This window comes from Cucumis melo, chromosome 6 (genome assembly GCF_025177605.1).
Source record: "Cucumis melo cultivar AY chromosome 6, USDA_Cmelo_AY_1.0, whole genome shotgun sequence".
Taxonomy (NCBI): Eukaryota; Viridiplantae; Streptophyta; class Magnoliopsida; order Cucurbitales; family Cucurbitaceae; genus Cucumis; species Cucumis melo.
This window is the reverse complement of record NC_066862.1, coordinates 7,975,850-7,994,763: the sequence shown is the minus strand read 5'-3', so window position 1 is coordinate 7,994,763 and position 18,914 is coordinate 7,975,850. Positions and strand designations below refer to the sequence as shown.

At 35.6% G+C, this 18,914-nt stretch overlaps 2 protein-coding genes across 2 annotated transcripts; one reads left to right on the top strand and one right to left on the bottom strand.

Moving 5' to 3' along the window:
- The first annotated feature begins 1,472 nt into the window (after window positions 1-1,472).
- LOC103484143 (hevamine-A-like) lies at window positions 1,473-3,260 on the top strand. The gene is made up of 2 exons (XM_008441097.3): window positions 1,473-2,131; window positions 2,802-3,260. The coding sequence occupies exons 1-2, from the start codon at window positions 1,531-1,533 to the stop codon at window positions 3,107-3,109; spliced, it is 909 nt and encodes a 302-aa protein (XP_008439319.1). The 5' UTR covers window positions 1,473-1,530; the 3' UTR covers window positions 3,110-3,260.
- A 13,918-nt stretch (window positions 3,261-17,178) lies between these two features.
- LOC103484217 (uncharacterized) lies at window positions 17,179-18,353 on the bottom strand. The gene is made up of 3 exons (XM_051086614.1): window positions 17,949-18,353; window positions 17,645-17,721; window positions 17,179-17,518 (listed from the first exon to the last, which is right to left on the bottom strand). Exons 1-3 carry the CDS (start codon window positions 18,351-18,353, stop codon window positions 17,179-17,181), a joined length of 822 nt encoding a protein of 273 aa, XP_050942571.1.
- Window positions 18,354-18,914: the final 561 nt, after the last annotated feature.

Here is an 18,914-nt window from a genome sequence, read left to right as displayed (position 1 = left end):
ATCAATTCGTTGGCAAGTTCAAATTTTTCTTAATATTTTTAGTTTTAATACGTTTTCAATCTATGTGATAAATCATAATACATATATTGTTTAATATTAATTTTGTAGAGTTAACATATCAATATGGAGAAATATTTTAAAAGAAAAACAACGATAGAAACTATAGAGACATCATCTTCAAAAAAGATATATATTCTTAATTTTTATAGATCTTATAAAAAAATCAATTTAGGAGAATTACCTGCAGATCCTAGTCTAAGGACTAGAATTTCTGAATATAATTATTGGATAAGTTAGATAATAAACTTATGATCGATCGATTTCAAAACATGAAAATTCGTATAAAAGACAATTGTAATACGTATTAAATTAATTAATCTTTTAAACTATTAATATTTTTTACATTTTTTAGTGTGTTTATCATATAGTGCTCCTGTACAAAATTTCTGGATACGTGACTAAACTTGGGAATGTATTGTATGTAGTCCCTCTTCCTATCATCTCTTTGTTGTTTGAAGACTCGATCCTTTTTTCTTTTTTCAGTTGTGTATACGTGGAAATATATAAAAGCTTTATCCTTTTTGAACTCAAGTTAACTCATATTTTATAGTGTATAAAAATACGAAAATCCTCTAGTTTGTCATGGGACTTTGCACATGTTTTTGCTTAGCTTGTGAAGTCTTTTAATTAATTTATTCATATATACTAAAAATATTTTATTCCCTATTTTTTAAATTTAAAGTTCCATCATTTTTATAGCCTAAAGTTCTCGTGAATCCACAATTATATCTCACATTACATATTCATTTTTTTTAATTTTATACGTTTATGAAAAATTTTGTATCGGATCTTATTTTAAATACTAAAATTATCGTAAATATATAAATATATAATATAACAAAATGTCACATGATATTTGTGATAGATTATTATAAAATCTATTTTGCTATATATTTGTAAAATTTTGATTATCATTTTTATATTTTAAAACAATCAAATTTTATAAATGATTATTATTTGAGATTATTGAAAGTTTACCTAATCATAAATTTATTAAACATTTTTAAAAAATATATTAGATACAAAATTTAGAACTAACTAGATATAAATTTAAGAACTAAACTTATAACTAGGTCAATATAATTCTAACATCACTTAACAATATTAGATAAAAAACATAATAAACATTTAGAAATATCATATAAATATATATATAAAGTTAAACAGAATAATAATGAAACTTTGAACTAAAAACTTATGAAGTGGTAGCCAAACACGCATCATAAACTTTCTTCCACCACTTATATTAATACTTGACATGCATCTATATATGTTTTATATGCATTTTATTCTTCACAAAAAATAAGAAAAAGAAAAAGAAAAAGGTAAACACTAAAATATTTCAAAACAGAAACAATAATTACTTGCTTAGAATATGCAATAAGCAAAGGGGTTTTCTCAATGAACATTATAAATAACAGCCAAAACCCCCATGCAAATTCAAGGAAAACATAGCTTGATTATAAGAAAATGGCAGCCTCAAATCTCCAAACCCTTTCTCTTCTTCTTTGTCTTCTGACCCTTACTCGCTTGTCGACCTCCGAAGCCGCCACCGGCGGCATTACCGTCTACTGGGGCCAAAGCACCGCCGAAGGAACTCTCCGAGAAACATGCGCCACCGGCCGATATAAATACGTCATCCTAGCTTTCCTCAACAACTTTGGCAACGGCCGTACCCCTTCCATCAACCTCTCCGGCCACTGCAACCCGGCCACTGGAGGCTGCACCGTGCTCAGCCAAAACATCAAGTTCTGTCAGAGAATGAGGGTCAAAGTCCTCCTCTCCATTGGCGGAGGAGTCGGAAATTACTCTCTTGCATCTCCCTCCGACGCCAGAAATTTCGCTACTTATCTCTACAACCATTTCTTGAGTGGGCGATCAACTGCACGGCCGCTCGGTGACGCCGTTTTAGATGGTATCGACTTTGATATCGAGCTCGGCTCCACTGCAAACTGGGAGGTCCTGGCTAAAAACCTTAAAGGTTTGAGCAAGTCGAGGAAAAGGGTGTATTTATCGGCGGCTCCTCAATGTCCATTTCCTGACAAGTTCCTTGGCACCGCCATTAACAAAGGTGACCTTATTTAATTTAAGTTATCAATCAAACCCTTCAAAAGTTCAACTACTTCATTACTTTAATTAAACTTTTATCTCTTGATTCTCATTTCTCTTTTCATGCTGTGGGTTTCACAATTTGTAGAAAAAACACTCAACTGCAAGAGAAAAATTCCTAACTTCAATTTAAATAGGTGTCTTTTTAATTTCTTTTCTTTTGTCTAAAAAGATCTACACCTATCATATATATATATATATATATATATATATATTTTAACTTTCTAATTAAAGTCTAGTAGACTTTTAATTATTTACAGAAATTTTAAATAATAACGTGCATTTTCAAATTAATATATTATAACGAACTAAATATTTATAAAATATACTAAAATTTTAGATTCTAATAGATAAATTAAATTTAATTGAAGATGAAGTTTTGATATTTTTTTTAAATACCTCCAACAATTTTTTTTTTGGCCATTGGACATGAAATTTAAAACATAATTAAGTACGTATATTAGGTTCAAGTGTTAAACAAAGACACACTTAAAAAGTTTATAGACCTTGAAAGTAATTGAATTTTATATAAGGTAATTTTGATCCTCTCCAATACTCCACAATTGTTAATAAAAGAAAGTTGTTAAATGGTATGATATGTATATAATAATTGATCTACTCTATTTTAGCAGGTGCTTTTGACTTCATCTGGGTTCAATTCTACAACAATCCTCCATGCCAATATTCAGCAGGCAACATAAACAACCTCATATCCTCATGGAACCGGTGGACTTCGTCCGCGGGTGGCAGTGGAAAGATCTTCCTCGGACTACCGGCAGCTCCCGGAGCGGCAGGAAGCGGGTATATTCCAGCCAATGTGCTGACTTCAGCGATTCTGCCGAAGATAAAGAAGTCGCCGAGATATGGAGGAGTTATGTTATGGTCTCGATACTGGGACAAGGTGAATGGATACAGTTCTGCCATTGCCGGTAGTGTTTGAAGCTGTTTTAGAGGTTGGCTCTGTTGAATAATCAATGTAATACATTATTCTAAAACTAAGTAATAACTTGTTTTTTAGCGTCAGTTGTTTAATGTGTCTAATAACAGTGGCCTTATTGTAATCATCTTAAATAATAATAAAGTTAATTAATAAGCTTTATCTTGGTGCTCAATAATATATGCATATATAGATATATACGCACATATTTTTTTGAATTAGAAAAATAAACATTATATCCGGTGTTTCAATTTGACAATAAAAATCGACATTATAACTAGGTGTAATGGACAGGTGAACAGTATCCAATAATGCGTAATTTGTATTATAACCACGATCATTTAATATCGAACTTACAATGTCGCCGATTGACCTATTTTCCATCCAACATTTAAGGTTCAATTTGTTGTATCGAAAATAACAAAGTACATCCAATCCTAGTCCATACATGAGTTAATAAGTACTTTTGGAGAGATTTGAATCTTTCAATTATAAGATAAAAAATTAAGTCATGTATATACACCTTAGCTTTACTGTCCTAATTCATAAATACATAAATACATAAATAGTAATCAATTTTTAGTTTAAAATTCTATATAAAAAAATAGTTATAGTATGTGGTATTAAATTTACTGCGGTGGATAATAATCTTTGAAAATCTGCATCAGTTGTAACCTGAGCAAGAGCTGTAAGAAGTTTTGATTTATCATTTAAGGACTTAATGTTCTTTCTTTGATCAACATCCCTGTAGATCTTCGTTCTTTGCGAACCATTCTTTCATGTGTTTGATGGTGACATGTTGAAAATTGTATCTTTCCCACTATTTGATCTTGAGATTTTTTACCAACATTTTGTATTGAGGATATAATGTTGTGTTGTAGGAATTTGAAAATAAAGGCAAAATCTCATTAGATTATGAAATGATTCTTTTGAATTGTTCTTGAAAAGTAGAAATAGGATCCTTGAATGGGTGTAGGCAGAATATCGTCTGTGAGACCAAAATTATTCCACCATTGAATGAACCATAAGGAAAATTAATTTTGTAAGCGTTTTGGCAAAAAGAAATGAACCATGAATGGTTCTTGTTTGAGAACAAAAATACTCTAAACCAAGCTTTGATGTAATCTTGGTAGAAATTGGATTGAGGAACAAGAGGTTTTGAAAGAGTTTTTTCTTAAAAATTACTTGAATCCAATGAGTTGGATTGATTGCTTTGAAAAAATTTTATTTTTAATAAGCGGTTTTTGAAGGATCATTTTTTTTGAAACATGAGTTATTTCTACAGACTTGGTGTCTATTAAAACTAAACTCATAGAATTTTCTTATTTTGTTGAGGTTTTCTCTGGAAGGAAATTGAAGCCCTTAGGAAAGATTTTTGAAACTGTACTCTCTTCTAAAGTAAGATTTTGGTATTCGAGTTCTATGGTAGGATAGTAGACCTCAATTGATTTTTTAAAGTAAGTTTTGAACTCGGGTCTGGGTACGAATCGTTTATCGGGAGTGACAGCCTGTGAATAAGTTGTAGGAGGAGGAGTAGAAGACTCCATATTGGATGAAGGAGAGGCAAGAGACCTCATTTGAATGACTTCGCCAGAAGGACGAATGAGATTGGCCGAAGGCCTAAGTGGAGTTGATGACTCCGTGAGAGATCCAATCCATATGCCAAACAATCTTGATCTAGATCGGGTTACCATGGTAAACCCTAAATCTATAGCATATTGATATGCACTTATCAATGAGGGTACAGAGTTTGAAGAAGAAGATGGACGGTTTCCCTTTGAAGATATAAAGTTTGTTCTTCCTCTAGCACTTCCTTTTTCCGAACTCATTTTCTTTCAAGAGAGAGTTTTTAGAAAGGAGAGGGAGTTTTGGAGTTAGAAACTCCCTTGAGAGGTAATCAACTAAGGGGTTTTGCTCTCCTTTTATAGCCACAACTTCGAAATCAAAGCAAGATAGTATTGCTTGCCATCTGGCAAAAATTTGTTTTGAGACAAGATTTTTTACATCTTTTTCTAACACAAATATTCAAGCTCTAGAATCTGTCTCGATAATGTTTTTTTTATTGAATAATTCTTCTTGAAATTTTTTAAGATAGAGAATTATTGCAAGTAATTCTTTTTTCACTGTTGAGTAATTTTGTTGTGCATCATTCCAAATTCCTGAGTAGAATCGAATTATTGACTCGATCTTATCTAGACACTGTTTGATGATTCCTCCATATCCTATACCTGAGACATTCGTTTCAACGATAAGGCCGTTTGCTTTTAGATTAATGAGATTGGGACAGGGGATTGTTTGACTAAATACTTAGGGGGTGTTTGAGGGGAGGGTTGAGTTATGGAAGTGTTAGTGTTATGATAAATCTAGTTTTATCATAACCCTTATAACCCTTGATTGGGGGAAGGGTTATGTGGGAAGAGTTATGATAGCGTTATGAATAAGATGTGTTTGGGGGAAAGGTTATGTGGATAGGTTTATGGGGGTTTTATGATAAAGATGTGTTTGGGGGAAGGGTTATGTGGGTGGGTTTATGGTGGTTTTATGATAAGATGTGTTTGGGGGAAGGGTTATGTGGGTGGGTTTATAGTGGTTTTATGATAAGATGTGTTTAGGGGAAGGGTTATGTGGGTAAGTTTATGGAGATTTTATATACGTAGGGTTATGAAAAATTTTCTACTACTTTTTAATTCTTTTTTTCAATTTCACCTTGCACGTATACCAAAAAAATTCTTATTTCATATTGTTTTATTATGAATGTGTAGAAAAATTCTTATTGTGATTGTAGAAAAATTCTTATTGCGATTGATTTTTTCCATGTCTCATATTAAAATTATGAAATACAGTAGACCAGTTTCCAAATTATACGTCCATATTTACATATTATACTTAACGATGAATTAAAAGTCCAAAATACAGTTCACAAATAATACTAATTTTAGTGTTTTTTCCACTCATGTCGATACACTGCGCCTGGTAGTGGATCTCAGTTTACAGGAGAGGGCTAACTCGTCCAAGGGTGTAGGTAGAGGTTCGACCTCCGAACAGAAAAGGAAGACCGAGCCGAGCTGCGAGGGTGAGCCAAGTCGAGCCGAGCCACATAAGCCATTTTTTTTCTCCCTCCACTTCGGGTTACGGTGAGTCTTCTGTAAGGATCATTTTGGTAATTTACCCAATGTTGCTATAACCGTTTCGAGTTTGAACATTGGAGTAAGACTGAGTCCTATCTTTCGTTCCTTGAAGGTATTAGGGATTTGACGCTCAAGTTCTCGGGTCCCACGGCAAGTTCATTTGGGGATAACTCCCTTTACTCAGGTAAGCCGACGTTTGTTGTTTCGAATGTTTTAAAAGGGTGACTTTTACTAGTATCGTCGTTTAAAACCCATATGATTTCGTTTAGGTGGATCCGTTGAGCGTGGACTCGATCGAGGGGCATAACCAAGTATCAGGTAAGGGATTTCCTACTACTGGACCTCGGATCGAGGCTGGAAACGTAGTAATCCACAGGGGATTACATGTTAGTAACTGTACTGAATGAATTGATGCATGTTTGGCTATTAAGTATCGCTGTTATGCTCTTATCTGATGTAAAGGTAACGTGACCGCTAATTGTAGCTTGTGTGCCATCGGGTGTAAGGAGTTGTTTACGGATAGACACCGATGCCCGGATGTTCTGTATATTGTAGTTATGTTAATGGGCTACGTTGTGGACTGGAATTGTATGTCGATGGACTTTAAAATCTTAAGGTTAGGTTTGTGGTAGTCTATTGTCTGGATATTGATCATGGAGTTTTGTCGTGGAAGGACTATGAGTCCGATTATGATTTGACTAGTTGACTGGATCTAAGGAATATCACAATGGTGTGTGAATTGGAAATGCATATAGCAACTAAGGATGTAGTTGTTTAAACCTATACTATCTGACTGGCGAAGCCTATGGCGAATTTGTAATATGAATGTTGTCGGAGTGTGACTGTTGTAGACGGTTTAGTATGGACTGAGGGGTAACGGTTAGCTTCATCTATGAGGTAGTGGACCTTACGGTTAGGTGTATCCTTCGGGATCACTAGACTGATACGTGCATCCTTCGGGATCACTAGACTGATATGTGCATCCTTCGGGATCACTAGACTGATATGTGCATCCTTCGGGATCACTAGACTGATAGGTGTATCCTTCGGGGTCACTAGATTGATACGTGCATCCTTCGGGATCACGAGATTGATGTGTGCGTTCTACGGAGCCACTAGACTATTTACGTAGGGTACCCCTACATAGGAAGTTAACTGTTGTTCCCTAACGGGCCCAATAGTGGGTCCCTTACTAGGTATATTTTATACTCACCCTTTCTCTTCTTTAACTTTTCAGGTAAGGGTACAACGAGGGGCAGACCGACGAGAGGCAAGAAGGATGCGTGAAGGCCATATGGACGCGTTTGGTTTTCTTTATGCTTCCGCTGATGTATTTTGTTATTTGTTATTTTCCCTTGTTGGATCAAGTCATGTTTAGAATATTTGGTTTTATGATTTTGTGTTCGATGATTTGAGTATTGTATTTGAAACTCTCGTGACTGTGATTTAAAATAGGGCCCGAAACTGCTTTTGTAATATTTCTAAACGTTTTTAATGAATCGTAACCGGTCCTTTATGGGTTTGTGTGTTTTGTGGTCGAGTCTTAGTACTGAGTAGTGACCTCAGCTTAGTCCGGAAAGTTGGGTCGTTACAGTTGGTATATTAAAACTATATAGAACTATTCTGATAACGTTTTTCGTCCTCCATTGTTTCCTTCAAAGGGGAGAGAATTCCTCAAATAGGTGTGAGTTCTTCAAATTTCCTTCAAAGTATTGTGCAATATTAAATTGTAGGGATATGAAGTAAAATTTGAATTCAAATTGACGAGTATAGGGGATGATCCAAAATGTACATTGACATTGAAGAAAGAACAAAACTTAATAAAAATTATAATTGATATGCTACAAAGCAGAAGAATAAATAATATACGAAAAGTTTAATAAAAAATAATAACCATGTCAGAAGACGCAAATCAGAGGAAAATAGAAAGAACGAACTTTCTTCATAATAGTCGGAAAAAAAAAAAACGGCGTTGCCGAACTTGATGATCGTGAGAAATTAACTTTTGGTTAGGTATCAAATTGAAAATATTTTGCACGATAATTTAAAATATTATTACCATATAAGATAATAATTTATACCATATTCAAATCATTCTAAATATTACAATTGATTTAATAGATATGCTTGTTGATAAGGGAAATATTGTTCAAGGTTAATGAAATTTGGGTAGTAAGGTAAATTGACCCATTCTTTTGTGAAAAATATTAACCGATTTGTGAAATTTGGGTAGGAATTTATGAAATACGTTAGAAGAAAAATTCTTGTTCAAAGCCCTTATTTTTACTATTTCCACTCTTTCCCCTATAACAAAACTGCAAATTTTTTACGGCCCATGCAACAAACCCATTAACACTATTTTTTTCCTCATACTCATCATCTTCGATGACATTGTTTCTCTTCTTGTAATCTTATACAATCAAGATCGTTTATTAATTTTGTCAATATCGTCTCATTCATTTTCGTATCGGTGACAATATATTTTGGTCTTGCAGGTGTGTTTAAACAATCGTCTACCAAAAAATAAACGATCGTTTAATTAGTATATACGACCGTTTACTTTTTATTACACGATTGTTTATAGTTATCAAACGATCGTTTACTTTTATCTTGTTGCACGATCGTCTATGATTCTTTTTTTTTTCCATTATGATTATTATTTTCACTTATTCTCGGGTACATATCATCTATATTTTCTTTTTGCCACATTAATGTCTATTCCTATTGTTGTTTTTACGGAGTTTAATGGAATTACGATCGCCCACCTCATTATATTTCTGTATACGATCGCTTTTATATATTTATATAATTATGTTTTGAATTCTATAGAAACAAATCCAACCATTCAATCAAAAAGTTAAAACTGTACATGGGATTCAACCCAAACAAACACAATTTTTATTTACCAAAAGTATCTATTTGCCTAAAATTCTAAAACATACTATTGTCTAAAAAATTTTATGTTTTTCATATTCAAACAATTCCTATTCATATTTGTTACAAGGCATTTAACAAACTTCGCACAAAAGATCCCGCAATCTAATGAATTCCCATATTGCAATGTGCGTTTTGATCTTACAATTGGCCAAGGGCCGTACTTGAAATTTTCTATTTGATAATTATAATGTAATCCAATAGCAATTGCTAGTGAGGGGATGCATCGTGCAGGTATGACAAGAGTTTCATGAACAAGTTTTTTTTTAACATAGTTGGGCATTGAGTCGAACACATAGATCTTGCATTTCTTCGTGTCCGCTGCAATAGTCAGCCAGTGTTCTTTTATGTTGATGCAACCAATGACGTAGTCCACACCTGCCCACCCTACTTTATCTAGGATACAACCAAGAGCCGAATTAAAGTAGTAGTCAAAATCTTGGTCTGACCATATAGCTATGAGGGCATCTGTGTTTGTCTATTGAACCTCTTCTTTCTCGGGTATCAGCACCCGATCGTTAAAAAGTCGTTCAATAATTTCCGGTTCCTTGTTGATGCCAGTCTTGACGAACAAAAAACATTTACACATAAATATAATTATGCATTTTACTTTCTAGCATCTTCTTCTGCACGTGGTACAATAACAAATCCATGGTCTGCAAGAAAAAAAATGATTCCTTTATTGTATCAAAGAGAATATCGGTGACACCATAGCACATAGCACATACAAGCAATATTGTATCAAAGAGCAAGCCATAGCGTACATTATATAAGTGATCATTTACAGCAATTTATTCAAAAGTAAGCGATCGTGTACAACATTCTTTGATCGCTTGGTGAATTAAGCGATCGTGTATTATATATAAACGATCGTTTACTTAAAAAATAATTTTCCAGTAGATTGTGTAGTATATATAAAATGAATTTTGGAAAGATTACTTACGTCTCTTAAGATCCATGTGTTTTGTTCAAGTGTTGTGAAAAATTCCTTTGTTCGGAATGAGAACACTATTGTCCTCTCTTCATTATTTTTTTTCTCAGATCTCTTCCCAGCTAAGCATGCCTTCCACATTATTCAATCCATTGGTCACATGGGATCATACCTATCTACATTTTTGCAAGTTCACATTTGGGACAGGTATGACTCCAGTACCTTGTGTGGGTGGATTAACTTGTAGAACAGGCGACAGTTCATCTTCTTTTTTACTTAGCTTCCTTCTCATGATAGGTTTATTGTCTTCCTTTGTTTCCTACAGTGCACAATGTTAATTAAGAAGACAAAAACAATTGATGGAAAGGACTACAAAGTTTTTATACATACCGATAGAGATTCTAAGATTTGTTCCTCAGTTACTTGTTCAATTTCTTATTCTATCTCAACCAAAGTAATTGCTTCATCAATTTGATGTATTTTCTACAATGCATAATAATGAAATAAGAAACAAACTATTAATTCAAAGGACTACACAGTTGTTGTGTATACATACCAGTTGACATTCTGGAAATACACTGAAATTGATGGTGGCACTTCCTGAATCGCCAAAATTTCTTCCAATGGAGCCAACGCAAGCTCTTTATGAGTACTTGATGGTAGTACATCGCATGAAGTCTGTGGTTGATTGAAATTTGGAAGAGACAACATCCTTTTTGGCAGGTCTTTTTCTTTCTAACATTGAGCATTGATATTATTTGAGATAGTCGTTATATTTAACAGTAAGTCTGCATCTCTGCTGTCTATGCTAATGTCACTACCTGCATCCTCAACCTATTGTTCATGTGATGTTGTCTTTTGTTTCCTACACAAATATAGGACAAATCAAGGAATAATAAAAAGAAACAATACAATGCACCTGGTGGATCTCTTCCAACCTAAGTATGTCTATTGTTCAACGTATATAAAGCAGTATATGATGAATGAAACGTTCACTGGACAATGCACTTGGTAAGCTGAACTGGTGTGTTGCTTTTCAGTGGCGACTATCTCTTCTGTATTCCGATGGTTTTTATTTTGGTCCAGATTGTCCTCATCAAAATCAGCATGACGATCATCTTGCATGTGATGAATGTCATCATTCTGTTTTGATTATGCTAAACAAAAAAAAAAAACAACAAAAAATTCACTTGCTTAACGATCATGTATACAAGAGCAAACCATCGTTTACACTATTTAAAAGATCGTGTAAATTCTATAAATGATCGTTTAAATGTGGTAAGCGATTATTCTAATGTGTTAGGCGATTGCTTACTTCAATTACACAATCGTTTAAATGTTGTAAGAGAATGTTGAAATGTGTTAGGCGATCACTTACTTCAATGACACGATCGTTTATTTAAACAACGATCAAAGGAAATCATTTATGAAATCAAAGTTTACCTGGACCAATATTTGGAGTATTGGCTTTATTTCAGACAGCTTCAATGACAGCTTTCTTAGTTTGTCATCCATCCTACACACTATGGAAGTTAGCGTGGATACGTCCTTACGAACTTCCTTGATTTCTTTGTTTAGTCTTTTGTAGGATTTTGAATGACTTCGTTCGTATTCGTCATTGGATCTCTGACATTTCTTCGTTGGTTTTGGGTTGATTTCTGGCTGGGCAACCACTGGTTGTCTTTCTTCTCTTTGTTGTGATGGTTTCACAATAGAAGTAACCCCACCGACGTTTTTAGTGGACCGAAGCAGTGGAGATGAGGTTGATCGCAAGTTATTGAAGTCATCGTTAGAAGCATTGCAATCGTGCATAACATCAGCAAGAGTGTCCCTATCACTGCTGTTAATACCTGGCATGGATTCCTCGTCCTCAATATCCACGTTATCATCCCCTCGAATTCAGCTCTCCTTGAAAGCTTTCTCTTTGGGTGATAACTTCAGCATAGGTCGAACAATAGTCTGCAATGTTGTAATCAAATAATTTTTAATACGTTGAACATCAATGTAAGGTAGGTTAAATGACTGATATACAATCGTTGAGAGTGATATGATACACGACATGGTACCCAATGTAAACGATCTTACATTGTGCTACACATCGTCTACCAAAACAACTCCTTTCAAATGTAAACGATCGCTGACCAATTGTACTTACATTGTTGTTCTAGAATATGTTTTTTTGCAGCATTTTGTATGATGGAGCTTGTGTACAACTCCATCTTAAAACTCTAGGGATTGATCCCTTGCTTATTTTTGTGGCCAGGTGCTCACTTGTAGTTGATAATGTTTCATAAGCCCCCACCTAAAACAGTCGAACAATTAGGTTCATCTTCGAGTTTTAGGGTGTATTTAACCAAATTATGTAAACAAATAAAACTCACCTGAAAAGCAAGCACGTAGCCTTTTATGTTGTAGTATGCCACTGCTTTGGTTGTTCTTGCCCTCTTTAACTCGTATGCTTCTTTTTTCCCTTGTAAGACCGTTTTCAGACTGTTGAGCAAACGAGTGTAGAAGAAAGTAGACCAATCAAAGTTTTTAAAAACTTCTTCATCATCTACTCTTCCCAGAATGTCCATATCGAACTGCGTTTTTTATCCTTCCCCACCATCACACTTTCGATGAAGAAGGCTAAGTAACCTTCACAGCATCATCATCTTTTGTAAACGAAAAATTCTTGAAATCCTCCTCAACATCCAAGCACGTTATTATCTTCTTGGGTTGGGAGCCGAATAGCAGGCTTTGTAGGCACTTGTTATCTAAAGCTTTATCCAATGTTACTTTGGTTGGCCACAAGTCTGTTATTATGTTGAATTCGTTTTGGTGAAACTGACATTTTTCTCCAAAACAGAGAAGCAGATGCCATTCGCGATTGGTTCTTCAGGAATCTACATCAGTAAGAAATGATGTACCAACTGGTCGTTGAAGACCATGTTGACATTGAGTAAAGGACCAAACATTGTTTTATGGAACATCTTCAGCTGTTCCGCAGTTAGTTTCTCTTCAATGAGATTGCCATTTTTGTGGACTTGGCATGAGACAGTGGCAGGGAAGTATTTGTCGCTAGGTACAACCATCCTACAAGAATGATCAAAGTATATTTTCCTTATTTACACGATTTCTGAAAAAAAAAAAATAAACAATATACACAATGGCTTAATCGACTTAACAAATCGTTTAATTCAAACAAATGACTTAATCAACAAGTAATTATAAATGGAAATGTTTTTAACGATTAATAATAGAACGCATAACGAAATCATAACCGAACATGAGTGTAAGAATAGAACAATTGGAAGTGGACACGATTGAAATGATAAAGTGTATGACTCATAGCATAGTTTAGGAACAACAAACAGGCCTTACTGAAACATACCTGTTGACGTTGAAGAAGGAAACTACACGTTTGAGAGGAAAGGAGTAAGGGAATCAGAAATGGAGTATCGGGCGATCATGAGAATGGACGCTTGAGAGGAGAGAGAACACTGTGTTTGAAATGAAGTACATCAATCAACGGGCAGTATGTATATGGTGGGGTTTTTGCCAAAGGGGCAGGAATGTAAATTCGCTTAAGTTTAAAAATGTTGAATCGCCTTCGTTGACATAAATGCCACATTACTGAACGATCGTTTATATATCGCTGAAATTATTTGTTCATGAATCGTTCGGTATATGATCGGTTAGATTGGGCTTAGACGATTTGGTACACGATTTGTTTACGCGATCCTTTAGTACACGATTATTTAGAATATGCTATACAATTATTTAGAAAATGCTACACGATTTTGTTAATTCGTTTGATACATGATCGTTTAGATTTGTCTACACGATTAGTTAATTTTTTTTAACGATGGGTTAATTTTTTACACGATCATTTACAGTTGTTTACGCGATCGTTAACATCAAGACTCTTTAGTACACGATTGCTTACACTAGGCTACACGACTTTGTTAATTCCTTTAATACACAATCGTCTTGTAAAGACTCAACCTCTTATACTAAGTTGAGGACTTTACTTTAAAAGAAAAGAATTAAAATTTATTTTAAGTAAATAGAAAATAAAACAAAACTGCGAATTGTCGTTAAAATCATAAATAGAATGTACGAAAATAAATCAAACAGAATCCTATCTCGAGCCCTGCTAGTTTTAAAGGGAGAAACAAGGAAATGGATAAAATAAAATAAAATGAAAAGAATATCGACATTGAAATCTGACAAACGACGTAAGCAGAAGCAAACGTATCCCTATGACTCGCCACAGTCACTTCTGGTCATTTGTCAGCTTGCCTTTGCTCTTGCCTTTGCTCTTACCTCTGCCTCTGCCTGAAAAATAGAAATAGAAAGAGTGAGTATAAAAATATACTCAGTAAGGGACCCACTACTAGTCCCGCTAGGTGCCTGTTAACATCCTATTAGGTACTAAAAAGTGGTACCCCTGAACTGGCATGTTCCCGAACACGTGCAATTTGTGATCCCGTAGAAAAAAGCTGGTCTTTCGTGAACCCAAAGGAACACCTAAGACGATCGAGCTATGAGTAATCCCATCGAATCACTCAAATCATGTCTATGTCAATGTCAATGTCAGATTGGTGGTCCCGTCGGACTACGCAGTCATAAGTGTGAGCAATCCCGTCGAATCTCTCAAATCATGTCTATGTCAATGTCAATGTCAGACTAGTGATCCCGTCGGACTACACAGTCATAAAAAAGAGTGGTGATCCCGAAGAACACTCATGTAAGTACGACTCTAATAGGTAAAGCTAACATACACTTTATCCATAGCATGCACATAACACATCATCAAATCGTATCATAACATATCATACCATACATATCCTATCATATCATATCATATCATATCATATCATGCCATATCATCCTCAATCACCATACTGTATCATTAAAACGTAGGTGATGACATCAATGCATTATCAGCTCTAACCACAAAGTCATCCAGCAGTCATATTTACAATATGAGTTTCTATTTGTGATCTCAAGTTCTGTAGCTAGCTATCAATAGTACATCATTCATACATGCGGTCTCTTTAAATTAAACTCGAGGGTCTAGTAGTAGAATCTCTTACCTGGAGATTTGCTCAGTTGAATTCTAACAATAAAATCACACTTTCTAAGCAGCGACGTCCTAAATAGTTAGAAAACACCAATTTAATAACTTATCCTTCACATAATTAAAGTCCACAATTTCAGTCGAAGTGACTTACCCAAGATCAAGGTTGATATTTCAGGCGAAGGTAAAGGTAGAGGAAAGTTGGCAAGTGACAGAGAAGGATCTGTGACATGTCATATGGGGACTCAGTTTTGCTTCTGCGTATATGTATCAGTGTTTCAGCATTCTGTTTTTATTGAAAATTTAGTTTCCCTCCTTTCAAAAAAAGTGTCTCTTGTTATTGTTTCATTTTAGTAATGATCTCAGCTTAGTATAAAGAGTTAGATCGTTACACGTCTACATTTGTCTAGACGATTGATTATTGTTTCTAACGATGGGTTAATTTTGTACATGATTGTTTACAGTTTTTACGCAATCGTTTACAATTGTTTACGCGATCATTAACATCAAGACTTTTTAGTACACGATTGCTTACACTAGGCTACACGACTTTGTTAATTCCTTTGATACATGATCGTCTACATTTGTTTAGATAATTGATTATTGTTTTTAATGATGGGTTAATTTTTTAAAAGATCGTTTAATTTTTTCACGATCCTTTACTGAAATGAAGAGTTGTAGAAGGGACAAGTACGAAACATATGCATAATATATGTACATATGAAAACAGAAGGGATTTATACTTTGAAATACGAAGACCAGGCAACCACATAAGAGAAAAAGAAGCAAGCCAGCGAAGGGGCGTAAACTATCTGGAGATGTCTTGTAGGAGGACACTGCAAAAGGTCTTCCTCTCATTGTCAGTCATCTCTACGAAACCGCATGTTGTCCATACGAGACAGCATATGCCTCTGGCACAACGCCCTTTTCATCCTAGTTAGGTCAGGCATCTCATGCAATATGCGTAAGAATTCTTGTCAAACGTGGATGTCATTGGCAAGGGCGCGTGCAGGCCACTCGATAATCGTTCTAAGTTGGTCATTCGTAGCCTCGAGGGCCATATGTATGATGTCAAGCTCACCCTCTGGCTTGCTTTCCCTCTTTCTCTATGATCCGCTGGATCCAACCCTACCATCTGACAAACGGGCAGGTCATGATGTGCGTACATCATCCTAGGACATGTCAAACCCCTGGCTGTACATGGATGGAAAGTTGTCATTCCCAAACGGCATGTTACACCCTTCATACCCGACAGGCTCATTAGACCCGACGTCGGTAAATGTCTCAGTAAAGCGACCCGTCATCCTATCGCGCTCAAACACATATGCAAGTTCGTCGTAATAGGGAAAGGATTTATTAAGGAACCTCTTCTCTGTAGGATGCGACTGGAAAAAAGAAAACATAACCACTTAAAACTACTGATACGATAATTGTGAACTAAATGTACAATGCACAAGTAGTGTGACATTTACATCATTTTCCTTACCTTAACCGAGGAATCGAACACTTCCTTTTTTGTAATGATGCATTTTTGTTCATCGTTTTAGCCGAAGCCACTGCACGCTGGCCCCCGCATTTTTGTGATAACTTGGAAGGTCTGCTTAAGGATCTTTATTCTACAATCGATTACAGTGGTTGCACGGACACGACATCCAGGCAATTTATTGGCCATCGTGCGTACCAGTTGGGCCAGGTAACCTAGCCGGAATGTACCATTGTTGGACTTCCATCCCCCGTTAGACACCAGCTCCACTAAACACTCTACAAGAGTGCCCTCCTCCTCAGATGTCCAAACATGTTTTGGGGCACAGGACGGGGTTGCCATATTGAGAAGCACAAATAACAACATATATTATGACCTATAATTATTGTTGTACATCATGCATGTATACATTAGATATGAAAAAGGACAAAGTACATGTCATTTAAACTAGCATACAATCGCAAGGGTTCTAATTTAAGCGTTACGCAACTGCCATTCGGTGAACATCGCTTCAGCCAATTTTTCGCGCCATTAAGACCATTCGTTTGTGGTCTCAATGTACTGAATGTGTTCTCTAGCGTTGGTCGTGGCGTACGCAGACTCCTCCTCATCAAAGTCTTCAATGTCATCGCAATTGGGCATTTCCTTGTTTATCAAATTGTGCAGCAGGCAACATGCTAGAATGATGCGACACTGCACTTGAAGGGGATAGTACAACTTCGCACGAAGTATTTCCCAATGACCCTTTAGAAGACCAAACGCGCGCTCAATCAGATTCCTCGCAGAAGAGTGCTTCATGTTGAAGTATTCCTTTGCAGTAGTTGGGGCATTTCCAGCACCACGCCACTCTTGCAAGCGGTACCTTTGGCCTCTGTACAGGGCAAGAAATCTCTCAGTGTTTGGATAACCCACATCGCACAGATAATAACACGTGGATTATGCACGTTAGATATGCACTTTCAAAACGGCTCATTCATAAAACCAAAATCGTAAATACCCTTTGGCACTTGCAATCCGTTGGGTCGTGCAAGGGCATCCGGTAGAATCCGCGAGTCTACTGCGGATCCTTCTCAACTGGCGAGGACATATACAAAATCCCCTTTAATGTTGCAAACGCCGAGTACATTAGTCGTAATTTTCCCCTTACGCGTTCTGAACGTAGGGCGATCTGCTGCGGGGATGTTGACCTTGTTGTACGTCCCGTCCAACGCCCCAAGACAATTCTAGAAGTTTAAAAGAATGCACCTACATTAGGTTTCTGTATTGATGCGTAACATACAATATACTTCTACTACACGCACCTCGAAACACTTCCAACGTTGATCTGTGCAGTTGTTTGTTATTGACACAGGTTTCTTTATCAACTTGTTGTGGAGACGTCGCACAACCAACAAGACGAGGTTGAAATGTCGAGATACTGTCTCACCTGATTGTACAAATTCTCGCTGAATTACGCAGTTCTTCACGTCATGGACAAGAATGTGCAAGAACATTGAAACCATTTCCTCAACATCGACAATCTCTGTCGAACAAAGACCATCTACAGTCCTAGGCATATGGCATAGAATAGCAAATGTTCGCCTGTCCATATACGTGCTTTGTCGACACACAAGATCAGACTCGTGTATCATCTGAAAGTACGCAAGCTGCCTAATTCTATGCCTAGTATCAGACGGGGTATGTGGGATACACTTATTGTTGATCATTAGTGCATCCAACGTTTGGAGCATTTAACGTTGGGCCAATGTGAATACATATAGAACTCCAATAAGGATTTATTGATCCATATGAAAGTACCAAAAATTTCCTAAAAAATATACATTGTCAAAAGATCCACATTGAAGAAAAATTTCCAATTTCCACATAAACGAAAATTTTAAAATCAAACATATGAAAAATGTTTGATTAGGGTCGGCCATTCATTTTTATTTCAACAACATAAGTTATTTGAAACCTTTTTTAAAAGGGTGTAGCGATTAAATTGTTTAAAAATGCAACTGTATAATTACTACTTAACCATGTTTTTAAGAACCGAAGTTTGATTTTCCTCACAACTTAGTTAAGCGGGTATTATAATGTGAGGGAAATGTGTAGTAAACTATGTCTTAAATGTACTATATTTCAAAAATTGTTATGCAAAAAATATGTATAATCCTCGTTCTATAACGTTTCAATGAACGAAATTCACCTTTTACAGATATGATTGGTATGATAAGGTAGTAGGAAAGGAAAAAACGTACTAAACAATTTGACATTGGGGTTGTAAG

What these genes read in the sequence shown, in the direction of transcription:
- LOC103484143 (XM_008441097.3), top strand. Translation starts at nt 1,531, where the DNA reads ATGGCAGCCTCAAATCTCCAAACCCTTTCTCTTCTTCTTTGTCTTCTG. An exon ending in TGGCACCGCCATTAACAAAG is followed by an intron (nt 2,132 to 2,801) that starts GTGACCTTATTT and finishes CTATTTTAGCAG; the next exon opens with GTGCTTTTGACTTCATCTGG.
- LOC103484217 (XM_051086614.1), bottom strand. Translation starts at nt 18,353, where the DNA reads ATGATCAACAATAAGTGTATCCCACATACCCCGTCTGATACTAGGCAT. An exon ending in AACGTTGGAAGTGTTTCGAG is followed by an intron (nt 17,722 to 17,948) that starts GTGCGTGTAGTA and finishes TGTCCTCGCCAG; the next exon opens with TTGAGAAGGATCCGCAGTAG. An exon ending in CGGATTGCAAGTGCCAAAGG is followed by an intron (nt 17,519 to 17,644) that starts GTATTTACGATT and finishes TGCCCTGTACAG; the next exon opens with AGGCCAAAGGTACCGCTTGC.